Source organism: Fusarium subglutinans (assembly GCF_013396075.1).
Source record: "Fusarium subglutinans strain NRRL 66333 chromosome Unknown NRRL66333_c0000347, whole genome shotgun sequence".
Lineage (NCBI taxonomy): Eukaryota > Fungi > Ascomycota > Sordariomycetes > Hypocreales > Nectriaceae > Fusarium > Fusarium subglutinans.
Genome location: NW_023502410.1, coordinates 1 through 16,321, shown reverse-complemented (window position 1 = coordinate 16,321; position 16,321 = coordinate 1). Strand labels below are relative to the sequence as shown.

Genomic DNA, 16,321 nt, shown 5'->3' with positions numbered 1-16,321 from the left:
TGGGCACTACTGCCTAGTACTAGTGCCACCATGACTACGTGCATTGATCTTACATTTATTGTGAGCTGTGCCACCTCAAGTCAAGCTAAGCGCCGTGTCAGCCTTACCAAACAGTAAAATCAATAACCCGCTCCGAGGCCCCAAGAGCTAACCCATCCCATAACAAGTCATTGGCTCAACGGTTGAACTGGTAATTTCTCCATCAGGAAATGCCCGAGTTGCGATAAATATTGACACCCACGCAGCCTTGTCAGCCTGTCACCGCTTCACATCACAATCTCACCACCAACAACAATGAAGCCAACCACCGCAATCCTCTCCGTGCTCGCCTCGCAGGCGACGGCGCAGCTCATCGACATTCAGATCGGCGACACCGCGAGACTCGACATCATGCGCCAAGCAGCTGAAGCCCAAGTCAACGGCAACACAGCCAAAGCCCACGAATTAATGGATCAAATCCGCAACGCAGATGCCGCGCACGAGAAATCCCTCTGGAAGACAGATTGTCGCGTCAGTTCTCAATTCGAAGCTGAGATCTACACCGTCAAAGATCCCTCGCGCGCACCTAAAGAAATCGCATGGGCGATGGACTTCCTCGATAATCACTGGAAGACAGATGACGGTCGCGATCTTCCGTATCCTGGTGATTTTGATCGCTTCATGCATCCCGATGGATTCAGGGTGATGCGAACAGATTACAAGAAGCTACCTTGGGCGGTGCGCAAGTATCATGAGGACCTTGTCAAGGAAGGCAAGCAGATGGAGCGCAAGTTCATCGCTGAGATTGACGGGAGTGCGTTCTTTGCGCCGGGTGTTGTTACGTGGTTGGCGCCTCTGTTTGCGGGGAGTCAAGTTGAGCTTGGCAAGGATGCATGCGAGGGTAAGTTAATTTGATGCGTGAAAGAGGTTGAGCTAACGAGAGTAGATGACCTTGTTGACTTTAGCAACTGGGATAAGAAGAAGCAGGCGGCTGATGGTGCCAGGTATACCTTTGGATATGGTGGAAAGGTGCAGATTGGGGATCATATCACTGTTGAGGTGCACGCTCAGAGATCTTCTAAGCCAGGCGCTGAGAAGGAGGCTGAGGCTGGGACAGATGAGGAGACCGAGGGAACCGACGAGTTGTAGATTCGGAGCGCTCTGCGATGATTTCCGGCCCTCTCTCACTAGGATGGACTGTTCGGTTTATGTATCTGTCTTGATGTTTGAACGATATGAAGTAATGAATTTCTGTTTGTCAACGATCCCAAGTATAAATCGTCTGATCTTCCTAAGGTTCCCTCTGAACATCTCAGCGCCCTCACAACTTTGCTTCTCTCAATTTTCTAGCCTCCCTCTCTCTATCCCTCAGCTTCCGTCTCAGAATCTTCCCAGTCGGGCTTTTCGGTATCGCATCAATGAACTCAACGCCGCCCTTCAGCCACTTATACCTAGCTTTATGCTCCTCCACAAAGCGTTGGATATCCCTCGCAAGTTCTTCATCAGATTGTTCTGCACGGTTTGCTTTGACTACAAATGCTTTCGGAATCTCACCGGCTCGCGCATCGGGAACCTGGATGACTGCGCAGTCGCTCACGGCTGGATGGGTGAGAAGATGTGACTCGAGCTCTGCTGGCGCGACTTGATGGCCCTATTCATATGGTTATTAGTGTAACAGGAAAGGGTTAGATGATATATGTTGCTAACCTTGACTTTTATGAGCTCCTTCACTCGGTCAACCACGACGAAGTGCTCATTGCCGCTCTCAGACATTCGAACCAACACCTCATCACCCGTGCGAATCCAGCGGCCATCAACATCATCAAAGAAAGTCTCGGCCGTGGCCTTCGGATTGTCAAAGTAGCCAAGCGACACCGTCGGACTCTGGATTAGTAGTTCGCCTGGCTTTTCATATTCTGTAATCTCTTTACCGTCTGGGTCGACGATCCTGGCCTTGGCTGCAGGAAGTAATGATCCCGTTGTGCCGACTTGCGTGTCATGCTCGCTACTTTGTATAAAGACAGTCGCTGTCTCGGTCATCCCTGAACCAAGTCAGCAACCAGCGAAAGCACAAACGCTCTCTTCACCTACCGTAGCCTTGACCAAGGCGCCACTTCGGATAAAGGCTTAATAGATCGTCTACTGTTTCTTCTCCAAGTGGCGCAGCACCTGTATACACGAACCTGACACTGCTCAAGTCGTACTTGCGACATAGCTCTCTCCTGTCAAGCATCTGAATCACGATAGGAGGGACAATTGGGAGCTGGTGTATCTTGAAACGACTGACCGCAGCCAAGAAGGGTTCAAACTCGAACCGAGGCATAACGATGATCTCGTCGCCGCGATATGTACCCAAATGAGTAATAAGCATCAGCCCGAAAACGTGACTAAACGGCAACACTCCGAGCATCACTTGCGTGTCGATGCCGTCGACCTTTCTGGAAACGGAGTCGAATGTGCATGTTTGTATGATGCCTGATATAATATTGTAGTGCGAGAGCATGACAGGTTTCTTTATAAGAGTCAGGCGGCGCACGTCACGTTGGTTGGTGGTGAACTCACCGGCAGGCCAGAAGTGCCACTTGAATACAGTAGATAGGCTGTTTGCCGAGCGCCTTGTCCCTTGGTCCATTGCAGCGGCGGTAACGCAGGCAGTTTTTCTCCTTCTTGGATGAGGTCGTCGATTGTTTTGAAACCGCGCCTGCTCGTGTAACCGGGCACTGGAAGCAGAAACACATTTTCTCGAGATATACCAACTGCATCTGTAGCTCTAAGCGCGGTTTCAATGAGAGGTACACTAGTGAAGATTGCTTTTGCGCGTGAGGCGCGGAGCTGATGCTCTAACTCCGATGCCGATAGGGCTGCGCTGCTCAGGCTGGCGATGCCATTCAGACGATGAATTGAATGCGTGAGGGGTATGTAGTCAATCTGTCTCCAAGTCAGCCAAAATAAGTTGGCCTTCTGTGAATCAGTCTACTTACGGTGTTGAGAGAGAATATCACGCAGACGCGATCCCATTCCGAACCGGATTGCAAGTCCAGTTGAAGAGCTCTGCCGATGCCCCGCGCAAGGAAATCCTCCCTGCGGATAACATCTTCAGATGTACGCGTTTTTCCAGTCAATCCGCACGTGTAAGGATGCCGCGTTTTCGCAATGGGATACCGACCATACTCTTCCGAGCTCATGAACTCGGCAACGCTGATGGAATCCGGAGGGTCTGGACGATATTAGCATATTGGCCTGAACAATGCATCTTGGTAGGTACCGATGGGCAGGTCTGGTACCCATGATGGTGGGTAAAAGACCATTGTGACTGAAACAGTTGAGCGCTTCAGTTAGTCCGATCTGGTGATGGTGCAGCTAGATTGATCTGATAAGATCTTGGTGTCCACGTTTCTCCTGCCTTGCGCCCTTTTTGATGTGACCCCGCATTTGATGTGATTGCTTGGCGACCGGCGGGTGTTGCCGAAGGCTTATCGGGGATTTGTACTGTATGTTCCGGCAAAAATGCGATTGCCTGCACGCCTTGAGCTGCAGCTTGTGACATGCAGTTGTAAGCTAAAGGTCAACTCAGATCACCGTGGTGGGAGGTTCATGAAATGGTGTGTAACAGATTATTTAGTCTATACTGATATATATGCTTCTAATCCACCCTCTGAGTATTTAACATTACTATCGCTCATCCTCCAAGTCATATCCTCCATCTAAATCGTCAATCTCATAGCCACTTAAGGGAGAGAAGCGGGGGAGTAGCTCTGGTCAGGCTTAACAACCTTGCCACCAGCGAGCTGCTTATCAGTGTAGCTGGGGTAGATGATCTGCTTCTTGCTGCTGACGACCGAGAGAGTGGTGAAGCCCTTGTCGGCACCGAACTGACCGCTCCAGCCAGAGGTGATGGTGAAGGTGCCGCACTTGGCAGGGCCGCCGTTGGCCTTGGAGGCAGGCTTGCCCTTGACGACGTACTTGCAGGCGGTAGCAGCGCCGCTGCCGGTGTTGATCTTGAAGTTCCAGGTGCAGGTGGTATCAGCCTTGTCGCATGAGCGGGAGAGAGACTGGATGGTCCACTGGGGAGAGGCGGCCATCATGGAGACGGAGTCGGCGGGGGCAGGGGCTGCGACTGCGCCGGTGGCGGAGACGAGAGCGATGAGAGCGGCGGTGAACTTCATTTTGATGGTAGAAAGTGGAAGAGTTGTAGATGGGAAGAGTTGTTTGTTTGTGTGAAGAGTTGGTGGTTGTGAGTGAAGAGTGTTTGTTGAGAAGATGAGATGATTGATGATGAGAATGTTGATTATCGCGGGTTGATCAGTGAGTCTTTATAGAGCTTGCAAAAGGTATTAATAGACTCATGACTTCATATCTCCCGGAACATCGGCTCCATAGTGTTGAGCCCTGATGTCGCCCTAGCCGATACTACAGCTGATCAGTTGATGGTAACGTTTGATCGAGGCTCAGGTCCAGCCTCACATTCTAGACCCCGTTTCCATGGCATGACAGAATAAATAGACCAGGCATTTCTCCCTACGGCACTATCTGCCGATTTCCCGTCTCTTTTTTCCGCCCAGCCCCTTCGAGACCTGGGGAACCCCGAGAGCTACGGCGAAGCTTTAGCCTCTACAAGTTTAGCCGGTTCCCTTTTCAGCGAATCAAGACGTGATTTATTCTTAGATTCTTGACCCCTGCGCATTTGGTGCCTGATGCAGTTACGAGCTTCTGGCAATACGAGCGGATCAACAGGAACTATTGTTTGTCACTGTGTCCCTTGCCCCTGCATTTCAACTCATTGCGATATTTGTCCTAGGGGAACTCGTAAAGCAGAGTCGGTGAAGGTCATGCTCGTGTTTATTGCTGAGGCAATCTTAGCGGTGCGAGCAAGGCGAGGTCAAAGCTCGACCCACGTGCGTTGCTTCGGCACTGGAGCTTGGTGGTGATGTAATTGGGATCGCTGCTTGGGACTGAGAATCATGGAAGATCATTGTATCATTGTGTTCTCAATTGATGATCAGCGAGAGACCGAGATTGAGGTTTTGATCTCGCATTCGGCCAAGATATTGTCTAGAACTATAATAGTTATTTGTCAAAATTCTGGTCGGTGGAATTGATTGAGCTTTCGCCTGTGAAGTTGGTATGCAAGATAACTTTATCTTTTAGCTTAAGAGTGTATATTTCCGCTGTGTGGCATCCCCACCCAACAAGCGCACCCAAAGACAGAACAAGATCGAGACCTCATTTAAAGATTTCCAGACTTATAAACACTTCAAGATGAATCTGTATTTTAATCTGAAGCAGTAAAAGATTATATCGCAGACATGGACAGATCATTTGTTGGAGAAACGAGCACAGGAAGCAGGAAAAAGTGCATTTCAAGGCATTTCCTTCCTGTAGGGTAGCAAGTTCAATTGCGCTTGCTAGCATTCCAGACAATGAAGCTGACTTTGCGGCGTCTCCGACGCCACTCAGTAAAGCAAGAACGCAACAAGTAAACTCGGTAAGCCTCTATTTAGTTATAGACCGATCGAGCTGTGGCGTCTCTTATCTCAATCCGGCCATGAGATGTCAACGCTGACTCCGTTCCAAATGGAGGATGCTCATGAGCCAGCGAGATCATAGAACAGACATTGTTACATTTGTGCAGGAGGCCATATCAGTTCTTTGACAAGAGAGTATGCATATTGATTGAGTTTACTCTGTACGGGAGGCACTGCTGGTTATCTGGTAGTTATAAACGGAAGTCTCCGGATTCACGGGATAAGTTAGCCCCACTGCGGCCGCATTTTCCGCACTCATCTCCGCTCTTCTCAAGTCCGACAGCGGTAAAGCGCGGAGCTTATGCCGTATGTGCATCAGAACTTGCGGCTAACATCCGCGTCTCCAAGAATTAATTAAATAAGCAAAACCTAACGGAAATCAAGACATGGCAAACAAACTTGCGAAGCCTGCAAAAAGCAGAAGCGCCGTTGCAACATGGCTCTTCCAGGCTGTAGCCTATGCAAGCGGACTTAACGTCTGTGCGAATATGGCACCGCCGCTGATTTCCAGGCAACGGCTAGTGATTGAATTGTTTGCCATCATCCCTCGTCCGTGCATGAGCTTTCAGGTTTCTAAAGAACTGGAGATTTTAGTTGCTTGGTCTTGTTTGAGAAATTCTTGCGTCACCGCTGCAGCCGGTGAGTTATACATACCTATATCAAAGTAATACCTGCCTAGGTTTTACGACATCCAGATTCAGGTTACTGGTAGCTTACATGCGGAAGTCCACCATAGCTCATGATGTTACCACGCAAATTGATTTCAAAAGCGCGAAATCGACTGGAGTTTCCGCGGTATGTTTTAGACATACAGAGACTGGTTATTAAAATACTTCTTTATTGAGCTATCTTCCCTCTCTGGTAGCAATCACCATGAGCGATACAATTGTCACTGACATCATCTCATGATCTCCCAATCTCAATATGTTGCTAAAGGTTTTGAGCTGGTTATGAACATTTTGGCCTCGTATAGGGACCATAGATATTACGTCTAAGAACAAGATCATTGCTGGTACTGTGGCCTTGGCTGCCAGTCTTCGTTGGTCATTGACTCACCCGGGACATCAGAATCGATGCTCAATGAAGGCCATAAGCAGAAAGTCCTAGCTTCGTCAAGCCTCGATCAAGTTGCACAGGACTCTGTTAAATTGACTATCAAACGTGGATTCGGAAATTTGCATTCAGAAATTTAGGGTATTTTGGATATAGGTATGCTACCCATACCCGGGGTATTCCGTACACCCCTGAATGGGCTTCACTTAGCCTCATGGTACCGCGACACCAGATCATGATTGCGTCTGACAAAGTTATTGTCCAAGGGCAAGAGACCGAGGCTTTTCGGCATCTCGACGATGTCGTCGTTTCAGCACACATCTGTAACATGCAGCGGCCTCAATCCATGAGAGTGGATATTTCTCAACGATTTCCCCAATATACCACTGCTGTTGAGAGGACGCTTTCAAAAGTCAGAGGTAGCCAGGTCATGAAGACCATTGCCTCACGCGCCATAAGCCTACCTGAGCGAGTCGACATGCTGGCGACCTCATTGGTCCGAAGGGAGTCAAACACACCAAAATTTCTTTTTCTTTCAACCATACCGGATGTAAACCCACTGGGTTTAGTCCAGAACTGATTGCTTCTCTCGAACATGGCATAATTATCACAGAGCCTTTGGCAGGTACACGTGTCTGCCCAGAAGACCTAGTTGAACCTATACGGTTCAGAAACGAACTTGAGAACGATCCCGAGAAGATTATGGAACACATCATGTCTGTTGAGGACGCTATCGCAGAGCTCCAATATATTTGTGCCCACGAAAGCGTTGAAGCGGAGGATCTAATGTCGGCACGTATAAGAAGAAAAGTACAGCACCTTGGCTTGCGAATAACTTCGATATCATAATGACTTCCAAGTTTTAAGCAATATAACACTGCTCATACGATCAGCAGAACGGAAAGGACTGAGAAAGAACAACTTTTGTTGCTCTCCTAGATATTAACATCAAATGCTCAGTTAATCATGGCTACTTATCCTTCTATACACCGAACATCCCGATACGCTTGCCTGATACAACAAGCATCTTCAAGTAGCCAAGATCTTCGGCACTGAACCTTTAAATTTGGTTACCCTGTGCCTGCCGGGACAGCCGACCCGTATATATTGTACCATTAATGACGTAGATATGGCTTGTCAACACTAATTTCATAACTCTTCTAACAAAGATCACCGTATCAATTGCCCAATGAGACCTGGAGATAGCCCGGCGGTTCGACAACATATAAGCTTGTCCAACAACGTATCACAAGCCTCAATCTCTGAACTGCCTCTAACAGAAGAAATACACCTGATCCCAGCAAAAACCTCTTTCAATGCTATCAAGTAGGTGTTGGTACACATCTGGATCAAGCCTGGCTTGAACCGACGCTGCAAGTACTCAATAGAAACCATGTCATCGGATTTGAGCGAGACTTTAAGACTAGATACCTAGCTGTAGCATATATAAGCAGGATGGTACGTAAAGCATCGTTAGAAGAGATACTTATCTATAGTCTATGCCTGCGGCTGTAATTAACTTGTTGTCCTTGCGTTCAAACTCTTCGCCAATCAAACTTCGAACTTCATGGACTAAGAGATTTACCTCTTCCTACTGGATATATCTACTAGGCTCTATGGGTTTCTATTTGTTAGATATTGTTGCCCCACGTGGTTGATGCTGGTTGGGACTTCGACCTATTCAGTAGTTTTGAAACGCTGCAGATAAGAGTTCTAAAGTTGCTTGCTTATATTCTCAGATGCATAAAATTATACTTTTCTCATAACAAATCTGGTACATCATATAAAGAGCCTATTAAAAAGAGCTTGACGATGGCGGGCCATAGCTCTTTTGAAGGAAATTGTGTGGCAGAGATATTGTACCCATGGAGGCAGAGGGTGTCCGGAGGTTCCTGTGCTGAGTCGAACAGTCAGATACTGTAAGTCCGGATTAGTACACACGTGCCGTATCAAAAACACATACCCAGTGCCATTGCCAACTCCAGTAATTCTCATCTTACTGCTTCTGGGGATCGCGGGCTGCAAAGTGTACCCGGTATATAGCCCTGACAGTAGATGCTGAGCATTAACTCTGCATACAATCAGTACGGTTTCTCAGACAGGATTTAAAAACCAAGTATTAGGTATTTCCCAATTACTTAGCGTGATCAGTCATACACGTTATGAAACGAGCTATGTGGTAACATTGCATGTTATAAGTGTCTTGTGTGTCACTCTCGTACTGCCAGTACCTATAATCGAGAATTGTATTATACACACTTTGCGGCAGCCATCCTTAGGAATATAAATTGTTTGTAATGTTAACGATCACACTATTCGCAAGTATTTTAAGGATACTTTGTCCTTAGGGATTAGTAGTTTAAAGCTTGCCAGGTCTGTATTCCATATAGATCTTATCTCTGAGTTGCCTTTTCCAGTCGCATCTTCCGTCAATAAGAGCGCGGACGATCTGGTTCAGGATCTTGGAGCCATTAATTCAACTTCCTCGGGCCATCGATATTTGGGCATTTCAGAAGAGGGACTTATTTCTATTTCGAGAACACGTGGGAATAGCTCTAGGTTTGTTGAATTGAACTTCAGTAAGCATAAGTATCCCGAATTCTATAGAACTTTACCTGGATAGAAAAGAAAAGAGGATAACCTATGGTCTTATTGGATTATGCAGCGCATGGTAAGGCTTATCTCGTGATCAACTACCATACCATGACAGGATTTAGCTGATATCTGTGAAGGAGTCGAATGCGTTAGAGATTAGATAGCTTGGGGTGATAGGTTAGTGATTGGCACGAGAATGAAGTTTAGCATCAATAGTTCATCCAAGGGTAAGGCAGCAGAAAGCCAATAGAAGACCCAGGATGCATGCAAACAGAAGCTATGCAAGCCAGATGATTTGTGCTTACTAGTCAATTCTCAGTGCAATTAGGTCCATAACAAGCAATATTGAGACAGTATTATAGATAAAAATTTAGCAGTAATTACTAGTATCAAGATAAGTTATAATGTATTGAAATGTAAGTACTAAGAAATTAATAAGGCTAGTAGGCATATTATTATAAAGAACCAACAAGATTATAAATAGTACTAATTAAGTCAAGTGCTAGACGCAGGTAATATTAAAGTATCTTAGCTAACTATAACAGCTTTAGTTAGGCACATTCCTATTCATATAAAGTCAAGTAAAACATAAAGATAACAACACTAAGGCACTATAATATTCTGTGTTTATATCTTAATTAATATGTATGAACTGGGGCAGGGGGTTAGTGCCTGATCTGTATGTAGGTCAATAGATTAGATTAACTTAGGAGCTACTGCGCTGTATTCGGCGACATGCCAAATTCATCCACTGGGTAAACCCTTTCCATTGTAAGCCACTCGACATCTATGGAAAACAATACCGCCAATCTGGCATCTTTGATGAGATTGTATAGAATACGGAAGACTTTTGACAACTGTCAAGACTTGATAGACTACATACTCTTCATACAAGTCCTGAACGGAATCAAACCTGTATGACGTGAACTGTTTGATTGAGCGGTGAGATTCTTGCAGGCCTGTGATGCATGTGGCTTGCCGTGCCGTGTCTCTCTTCTGCCGTGTCTCAAATCATACATGTTCATGACCACCCACTGAAAGTGAGCCACATATTTCACGGGTGTTCACTGCGCATTCGTCACTTTATCAAGGATCAAGATTCGACAGTGCCCGTCGAATATGATAGAACTAATGTAATTCGACGCTAGGTTTTTTTCTGAAATTACCTCAATACAACCACTAGATTTTCGGGGGCCTAGACTCTCACTCCAAGGCCTAGTCTTTCGACCTTAATGGTGGATCAATCAAATATCATCTTTTCGCAGGTAGGTGGATCTTATAAACGAGGCCTTCCACTGCGTTGCACCCTAGAAGGTTTGTGAAGACATTGTGGGACTTTGTATAGCAAGCCCTGAACTGTTCCTATAATGAATTATCTGCAATTAAAGGGACACTTATTCATGTAACAGATTAGGCCTGAAGCCCCTAGTCTAATGGAAACAGACAGAACTGAGCCCTCGCCTATCAGCTATAAGTCAACCAGTGACGCATTGCATGGATAACTCGCCCCCGATATATTGGAAAGAGGGGCGGGGGGCCTGTTAAGTTCTATGAGGTATGGGAATATGGTGTATCCCCTAGGTGAGATTTGGTCTGTGCAACACCTTATGTAGGGAAAGGCTGTGCCTTGAGGTAGCCTCATTTTTGGAGAAATATTTTACAGCTCTTCTTCCGAATATCACCACTGTTATACAGTTATAGCATGCAACTAATTCAAAGATAACATTAAGCTAGATACAAATAAATAAATTGAAGTCCAGTTAAGATGTTGAACTGATCGGAATAGGCTCCAGAGCTGCCTGAAAATGACGTAACCTGAGATTCTTACCATGAGTGATCCGGACACCTTGTATAGTATGCCGCCTGTTCATCAGTTCTTTGACTGCAGTGACAGTATAGTCCAGGTGCTGGTCTGTCATGGCATTCCGCGGAATTGAGAATCGCACAAGGTTAGGAATCACTGTCTTGGCCTTCTCTTCATCCTCTAGAGTATCCCACTCTGACGCAAATGGGCCGAGTTCGAATGTCCGTACCCCGTATGATCCCAAAAGCTCCAAAGTGAAACCCAAGGCCCCAAAATCCTCATATTCTCGATTGCAATCTTCAAAAAAGACGTCCATATCCAAGAAAACGGCGGAGCCTGGTGGCAACAAGACCGGGAGCCGGGCTTCGGCAAATCTTTCAGCAAACCTGTTCACCTGGTCGAGACGAGACGAAAGGTAACTTTCCTTGGTGCCTTCATAAAGCCCGACAGTGGCAGCCATAAGATCACGCCCGCTCATACCACCATAACTGTCATTGCCATATCGGAGAATCTGCTGTTCCCGGATGGCAGTACCAATGCCTTGGTACTTGGTTGTATACTTGCCACCGTCACGAAGGCAAAGAATGCCTCCCATGTTGGCAAGGCCGTCTTTCTTTAGCGAAATGGTGAAGCCATCAGCCTCAGAAAAGATTTCTCGTATGATTTCGGGAACCGGGGAATCCTTGTAACCACTTTCGTATCGTTTAATGAACATTGCATTCTCTGCAAACCGGCAGGCGTCAAAAATCAGAGGAATATTGAATTCTTTTGACAACCGCGACACTTCCCTGATGTTTTCCATAGACACAGGCTGTCCTGCTGCAAAATTGTTGGTGATTGTCAGTATGATAAGAGCCACGCGGCCCTGCTGGTCTCTGTTTGACAAAAACCTTTCTGCAGCAGAAATGTCCATGTTGCCTTTGAAAGTATTCTTGTTCTGCCAATCCTGAATAGGCTGCGAGTGCATCCAGCCCTCTTGGGCGAATGTAATGAGACGAAAGCCAGCTGCTGATGCATTGCCCGAAGTTGTATCAAAAAAGCCATTGCTGATGATAATAGGCTGTTGACTGTTCGGTTGAGAAAAAGCATGAGCGGTAGCCTGGAACAAGAGGCTTTCCGCACACCGACCTTGAGGAACGAGGAAGAAATTGGGGCGTGTCATTTGTGCCAGGCCGCCGTTGACAAAGCCTTTTTCCTGATATTCCAAGTACCGTTCAAAGGCGGTATTGGTTTTGAGATCTGGCCTCATCTCTTGGAAAGCATTCAACCGATGCTCCCCACGTTCAAAGATGTCTCGCACAGCCTCGAGAAAATAGTAATAGCCGCAGTTACGACCGTAACTCTCGTCGCCTTGCATGATAGCAGACCATTGGTTCGTGGTCATCGCACCAGTGCCCGAGTCTGAAAGAAAATCTGCTACGACAAGCGCTGCAGGGAAGGCAAACACGTTGTATTGAACGGAGCGCAATATACGCTCGCGAACATCTCTGGGGACTTGTTCTGTCTGGCGGACAGCCGCCACGGTGAAGGTTGGCATTGAGATGACTTGAGACATTGTAAATAGAATAGGGTGTAATTCTTTTGTCTGGTAAAGAGAAGCTTGAGATATTGGGGGAAAAGGTGGTATGAGTTAGCGGGCTGGGTGGATTGTCTTCAATTCGTATTCTCCATACTTTATAGTATTTATTCGACGAACGATTTAGTCCAAGAGCACTCCCCAGTGCCCAATAACGAATGCATGGGTACTACAAGACGTCATTAAAACATAAAACTTGACGGATATCCTGAGGTCTACACGGTATCGATTGCGACCTCGCAGCATGCGTATAACTTGGCAAACGACTTCATGGTGTTGATGAACGCCGATCATTGTTTTGCATCGAAATGACGCATATTGGAATCGTGGTGGTTGCCAATATAACAGGAATTCATCATTCTACGGGCCACGAATGCGAAGATTATCTCGATCTGGTCAATGGGTGTCGATACACGCACCTATACACATATCTCCACACCCTGCTTCACGGAGAGGGCCCCGCATATGCAATGTATTGATGGCCTCACAGGATATGTCTCAGTGCAATATCTCTGACGCTGGCTGCGATTTCTATCGATCAACGCCCTACCCGAGACCGGAGGAACGTCAAGCTGACGTCAGTATACAGAAAGTCGAGAGCTCTGGGGTGGTTAACCACAAGCATGCACGAGATCGCAAAGCACGCGAAGGTGTGTCAAGCAGTAACAACCTCATCAAATTGTTATCAAATGCGTGCTGCTCTATTACTCTTTGGGGCCCCTTGGGTATGCAAGTATATGTAGCTATTCTAGATCACAATCTTTCTGGCCTGAGTCGAGTACTAAAGAGAAATTTTCTATCTTTATTCTATACTCAAATGATTACCACCTGTCAGCTTCAATCATACACCATCGCTTCATTTTGGTCACATTGACTGTATAAACAATGGAAACTGTCGCAACGCCTTTTATCGGAGACGCTGAAAGCGGTCACTTTTCCGCGAATCTATCTCAAATGTCAAAATGGTCGAAGAGACCGCGGACAATTCTAATATTAAGCATTATCTTCCTAGCAAGTCTAGTTGGTGCTCTTGGTCAGTGAACTGTGATCAATTGACATTCATGCGGTAGATGTCTGTTTCTGACGAATTCTCATGATTATAGATAGCACTATTGTGACAACTTTGACGCATACGATCATGAGCGACCTGGAGTCGTCCTTGGTTGTCTCGTGGTTAGGTGCCAGTTATCTCATCGCGACTGCTCTTGTCCAACCTCTGTGTGGTCAGTTTTCTGACATATACACACGCAGGGCATGTTTGCTAGTTGGAAGCATAGCTTTCGCTTTGGGAAATTTCACATGCAGTATTGCAGAGTCACTTGCATTCCTGGTGGTTGGCCGAGCCCTGTCGGGAATTGGAGGCGGTATCCTTACTATCATGGCCACCATTGTTCTGACAGACGTTACTCGAACCGAAGCAAGGGGTCTATGGCAAGGCATCAACAATATCGTGTTTGGATTCGGCCATGGGTCTGGGGGTCTTTTTGGGGGACTCGTGGCACATCGCTGGTCATGGAGAGTTGCATTCATGAGCCTTTCTGTTCCCGCGCTCCTTATTATGCTCGGGGCGACACTCCTACCAGAACCAATCAGCAGGCATAACCAGATCGCTGACAATGCTTCCGCTGCAGAAGAGTCGACAGCCACTGGTAATGAGGACGTCCCGTTGCTTCCAAAGCTCAACTCAAGCGGAAGAAAGGTTGACACCATGGGTACTATCCTGCTATCCTTAGGACTAGGGTCATTATTGGCATCGAGCCAGCAGTTGGAGTTTGGCAGCTCAAACTTGGATCTAAGGCTGGTCGCATTTGGGTTTGTGATTTCTTTCATTATGCTCACCGCCTTCTCGTATCACAGCGTTTTCATGACAAAGGATGCCCTTTTACCCCTCGGCCTTCTGACTAAATCCCCGAGTGTTGGCTACAGCTGCCTCGTCACATTCCTCTCACAATTTGGTTTCACAATTTCTGAGTTCTACTTGCCATACTATCTTTCGCTCCAAGAGCATACCAAGATGGAAGTTGTTGGCTGGTGTCTAGTTCCCCTAAGCGTGGGCGCAGCGGCAGGCTCTTTCCTTGCTGGGTTTTTAACATCCAGATCCAACACGTCACATTTGTTGCTAGGCTCCTCGGCGGTTGCTTTCATTGGAACTCTCGGAGTACTATTGACTCCACACAAAACATATGCTTTGACATACCAATTAGTCTCCATATTCTTATGGGGGCTTGGATTTGGGGGCCTTGCTACTGCCAGTCTAGTGAGGATGCTTGATTCCACCGAGGTAAACAAACAGGCTTCAGCAACGTCCCTGCTATACACCTCACGATCCCTCGGAGGAGCTCTTAGTCTGCCAGTAGCAAGTTTCGTCTTTCACATGGTCGGGAAACAACAATTTGAACACCTCTTAGAAATGTTGGCGACATCGGAAAACAGGCAAAGTCTTTTACCGCACATTCGTGAAATTGCTCAAGCACTACTGGCACACCAACCAACCCACCTTCGACTTCCAAGCTCGTGGCATACAAAATTACGCGATTGCGAAATATTTTCGGTTACTCTATTGTTTATACTTCCAGCAATCTCAGGTTGGGCGTTATTCATGATATCCCTGTTGGTGATTAGACGACAGCAGTGCTCTTCTTGATTATTATTTACAGTTTGGTAAGTTCACGCCTCTTAAGATGGGTTCTTTGAAATACTAAATAAGAGGTTATAAAGCGTAACTATCACAAGGGGGTGTCATCGGGGGCGAATGCAAACAAACTGACTTGGTTCGTTTGTTGAATTTCATGTTTCTACTAGAAGGGTAGGGGGTTTCGTTTGTTCAGTTTCGACCGGGAGCTATAAAAATACTGCAATACAGTGTTACATGTCTCCTAGCTACTAATCCAATATGTTTCAGTGATGTAGGCATTAAACCCCGTCTAACTATAAATGAATACATAATTGGATTAGATTATTGTCCTTCATACGCCTATTTCCTCTATTAATAAAATTAATTCTTATTCCATATCTTTTGCTACTCCTGCTTCTGATTATTTCCTTCTTTTTAAGGGAAATAATTAATTCAAATACTCTAAGATAGTACGATTACGTGCCACAATTACCCACTAACACACAGTAAGTCATTATTAAGCTATCCTGGGCAGCCGAAACGTAAGGAATAGATCTGTGCCATGTTGCAGTGAAACACGGCAGACAAAATTAAGCAACCTGAATGGAAGATTAGATGTATACACCCGACTAATCATGGATCTCGATGATAAGTTTCATTAATGTCATAAGGCGGCCAACATACTACCAGGGTTGCATGACATGTCTTATATTCTTTTCTGCATGAACGGCACGGCACGGCAAATTAGTAGCGGGCCCAGGCCAACCTTGGAAGTGTGTGCATAGGTCATCAGGTGGCGCTTTCAGGCAGCAATGGTGAGCGAAATCCAGTAATTTCGTTTCCAGTCTGTCAGCGACCAGAGAGGCGGTCAGAAAGGTCGGTCAGGGCTGGTGGATATCGGTGAAGACAACGTGCAGCTTTTCCAAAAGAACCGATATCCGATACCGGGCGTTGTAAAAACACTTGTGTAACTATGAAATGTTCTTGTACCTATCAATGTTAATACCAAGGGATGGTAAGGTTTTAAGATTTAAAGAAATTAGATTAACTTTTATATAAGTTAGTTAGTAAAAGTTAAATTAATCTTAAGTTACTAATAGCTTTATTAATTAAATATATATACTAATATATATAATTAATTAATAGATTAACCTAATTAGGATATAGTTAAAAAT

At 46.0% G+C, this 16,321-nt stretch overlaps 5 protein-coding genes across 5 annotated transcripts; 2 read left to right on the top strand and 3 right to left on the bottom strand.

Annotated features, from left to right (window-relative positions):
* Positions 1-294: 294 nt before the first annotated feature.
* On the top strand, positions 295-1,128 carry FSUBG_13476 (uncharacterized protein; the record flags this gene model as incomplete). The annotated part of the gene is made up of 2 exons (XM_036678371.1): positions 295-880; positions 926-1,128. 2 exons carry the CDS (start codon positions 295-297, stop codon positions 1,126-1,128), a joined length of 789 nt encoding a protein of 262 aa, XP_036531057.1.
* A 172-nt stretch (positions 1,129-1,300) lies between these two features.
* On the bottom strand, positions 1,301-3,287 carry FSUBG_13475 (phenylacetyl ligase; the record flags this gene model as incomplete). The annotated part of the gene is made up of 6 exons (XM_036678370.1): positions 1,301-1,630; positions 1,687-2,021; positions 2,071-2,417; positions 2,516-2,907; positions 2,961-3,196; positions 3,245-3,287. 6 exons carry the CDS (start codon positions 3,285-3,287, stop codon positions 1,301-1,303), a joined length of 1,683 nt encoding a protein of 560 aa, XP_036531056.1.
* Positions 3,288-3,707: 420 nt separating this feature from the next.
* On the bottom strand, positions 3,708-4,145 carry FSUBG_13474 (small secreted protein; the record flags this gene model as incomplete). The annotated part of the gene is made up of 1 exon (XM_036678369.1): positions 3,708-4,145. One exon carries the CDS (start codon positions 4,143-4,145, stop codon positions 3,708-3,710), a length of 438 nt encoding a protein of 145 aa, XP_036531055.1.
* A 6,767-nt stretch (positions 4,146-10,912) lies between these two features.
* On the bottom strand, positions 10,913-12,511 carry FSUBG_13473 (tryptophanase; the record flags this gene model as incomplete). The annotated part of the gene is made up of 1 exon (XM_036678368.1): positions 10,913-12,511. The coding sequence occupies one exon, from the start codon at positions 12,509-12,511 to the stop codon at positions 10,913-10,915; it is 1,599 nt and encodes a 532-aa protein (XP_036531054.1).
* Positions 12,512-13,494: 983 nt separating this feature from the next.
* Positions 13,495-14,790, top strand: FSUBG_13472 (multidrug resistance fnx1; the record flags this gene model as incomplete). The annotated part of the gene is made up of 4 exons (XM_036678367.1): positions 13,495-13,565; positions 13,640-13,755; positions 13,810-14,690; positions 14,737-14,790. The coding sequence occupies 4 exons, from the start codon at positions 13,495-13,497 to the stop codon at positions 14,788-14,790; spliced, it is 1,122 nt and encodes a 373-aa protein (XP_036531053.1).
* Positions 14,791-16,321: the final 1,531 nt, after the last annotated feature.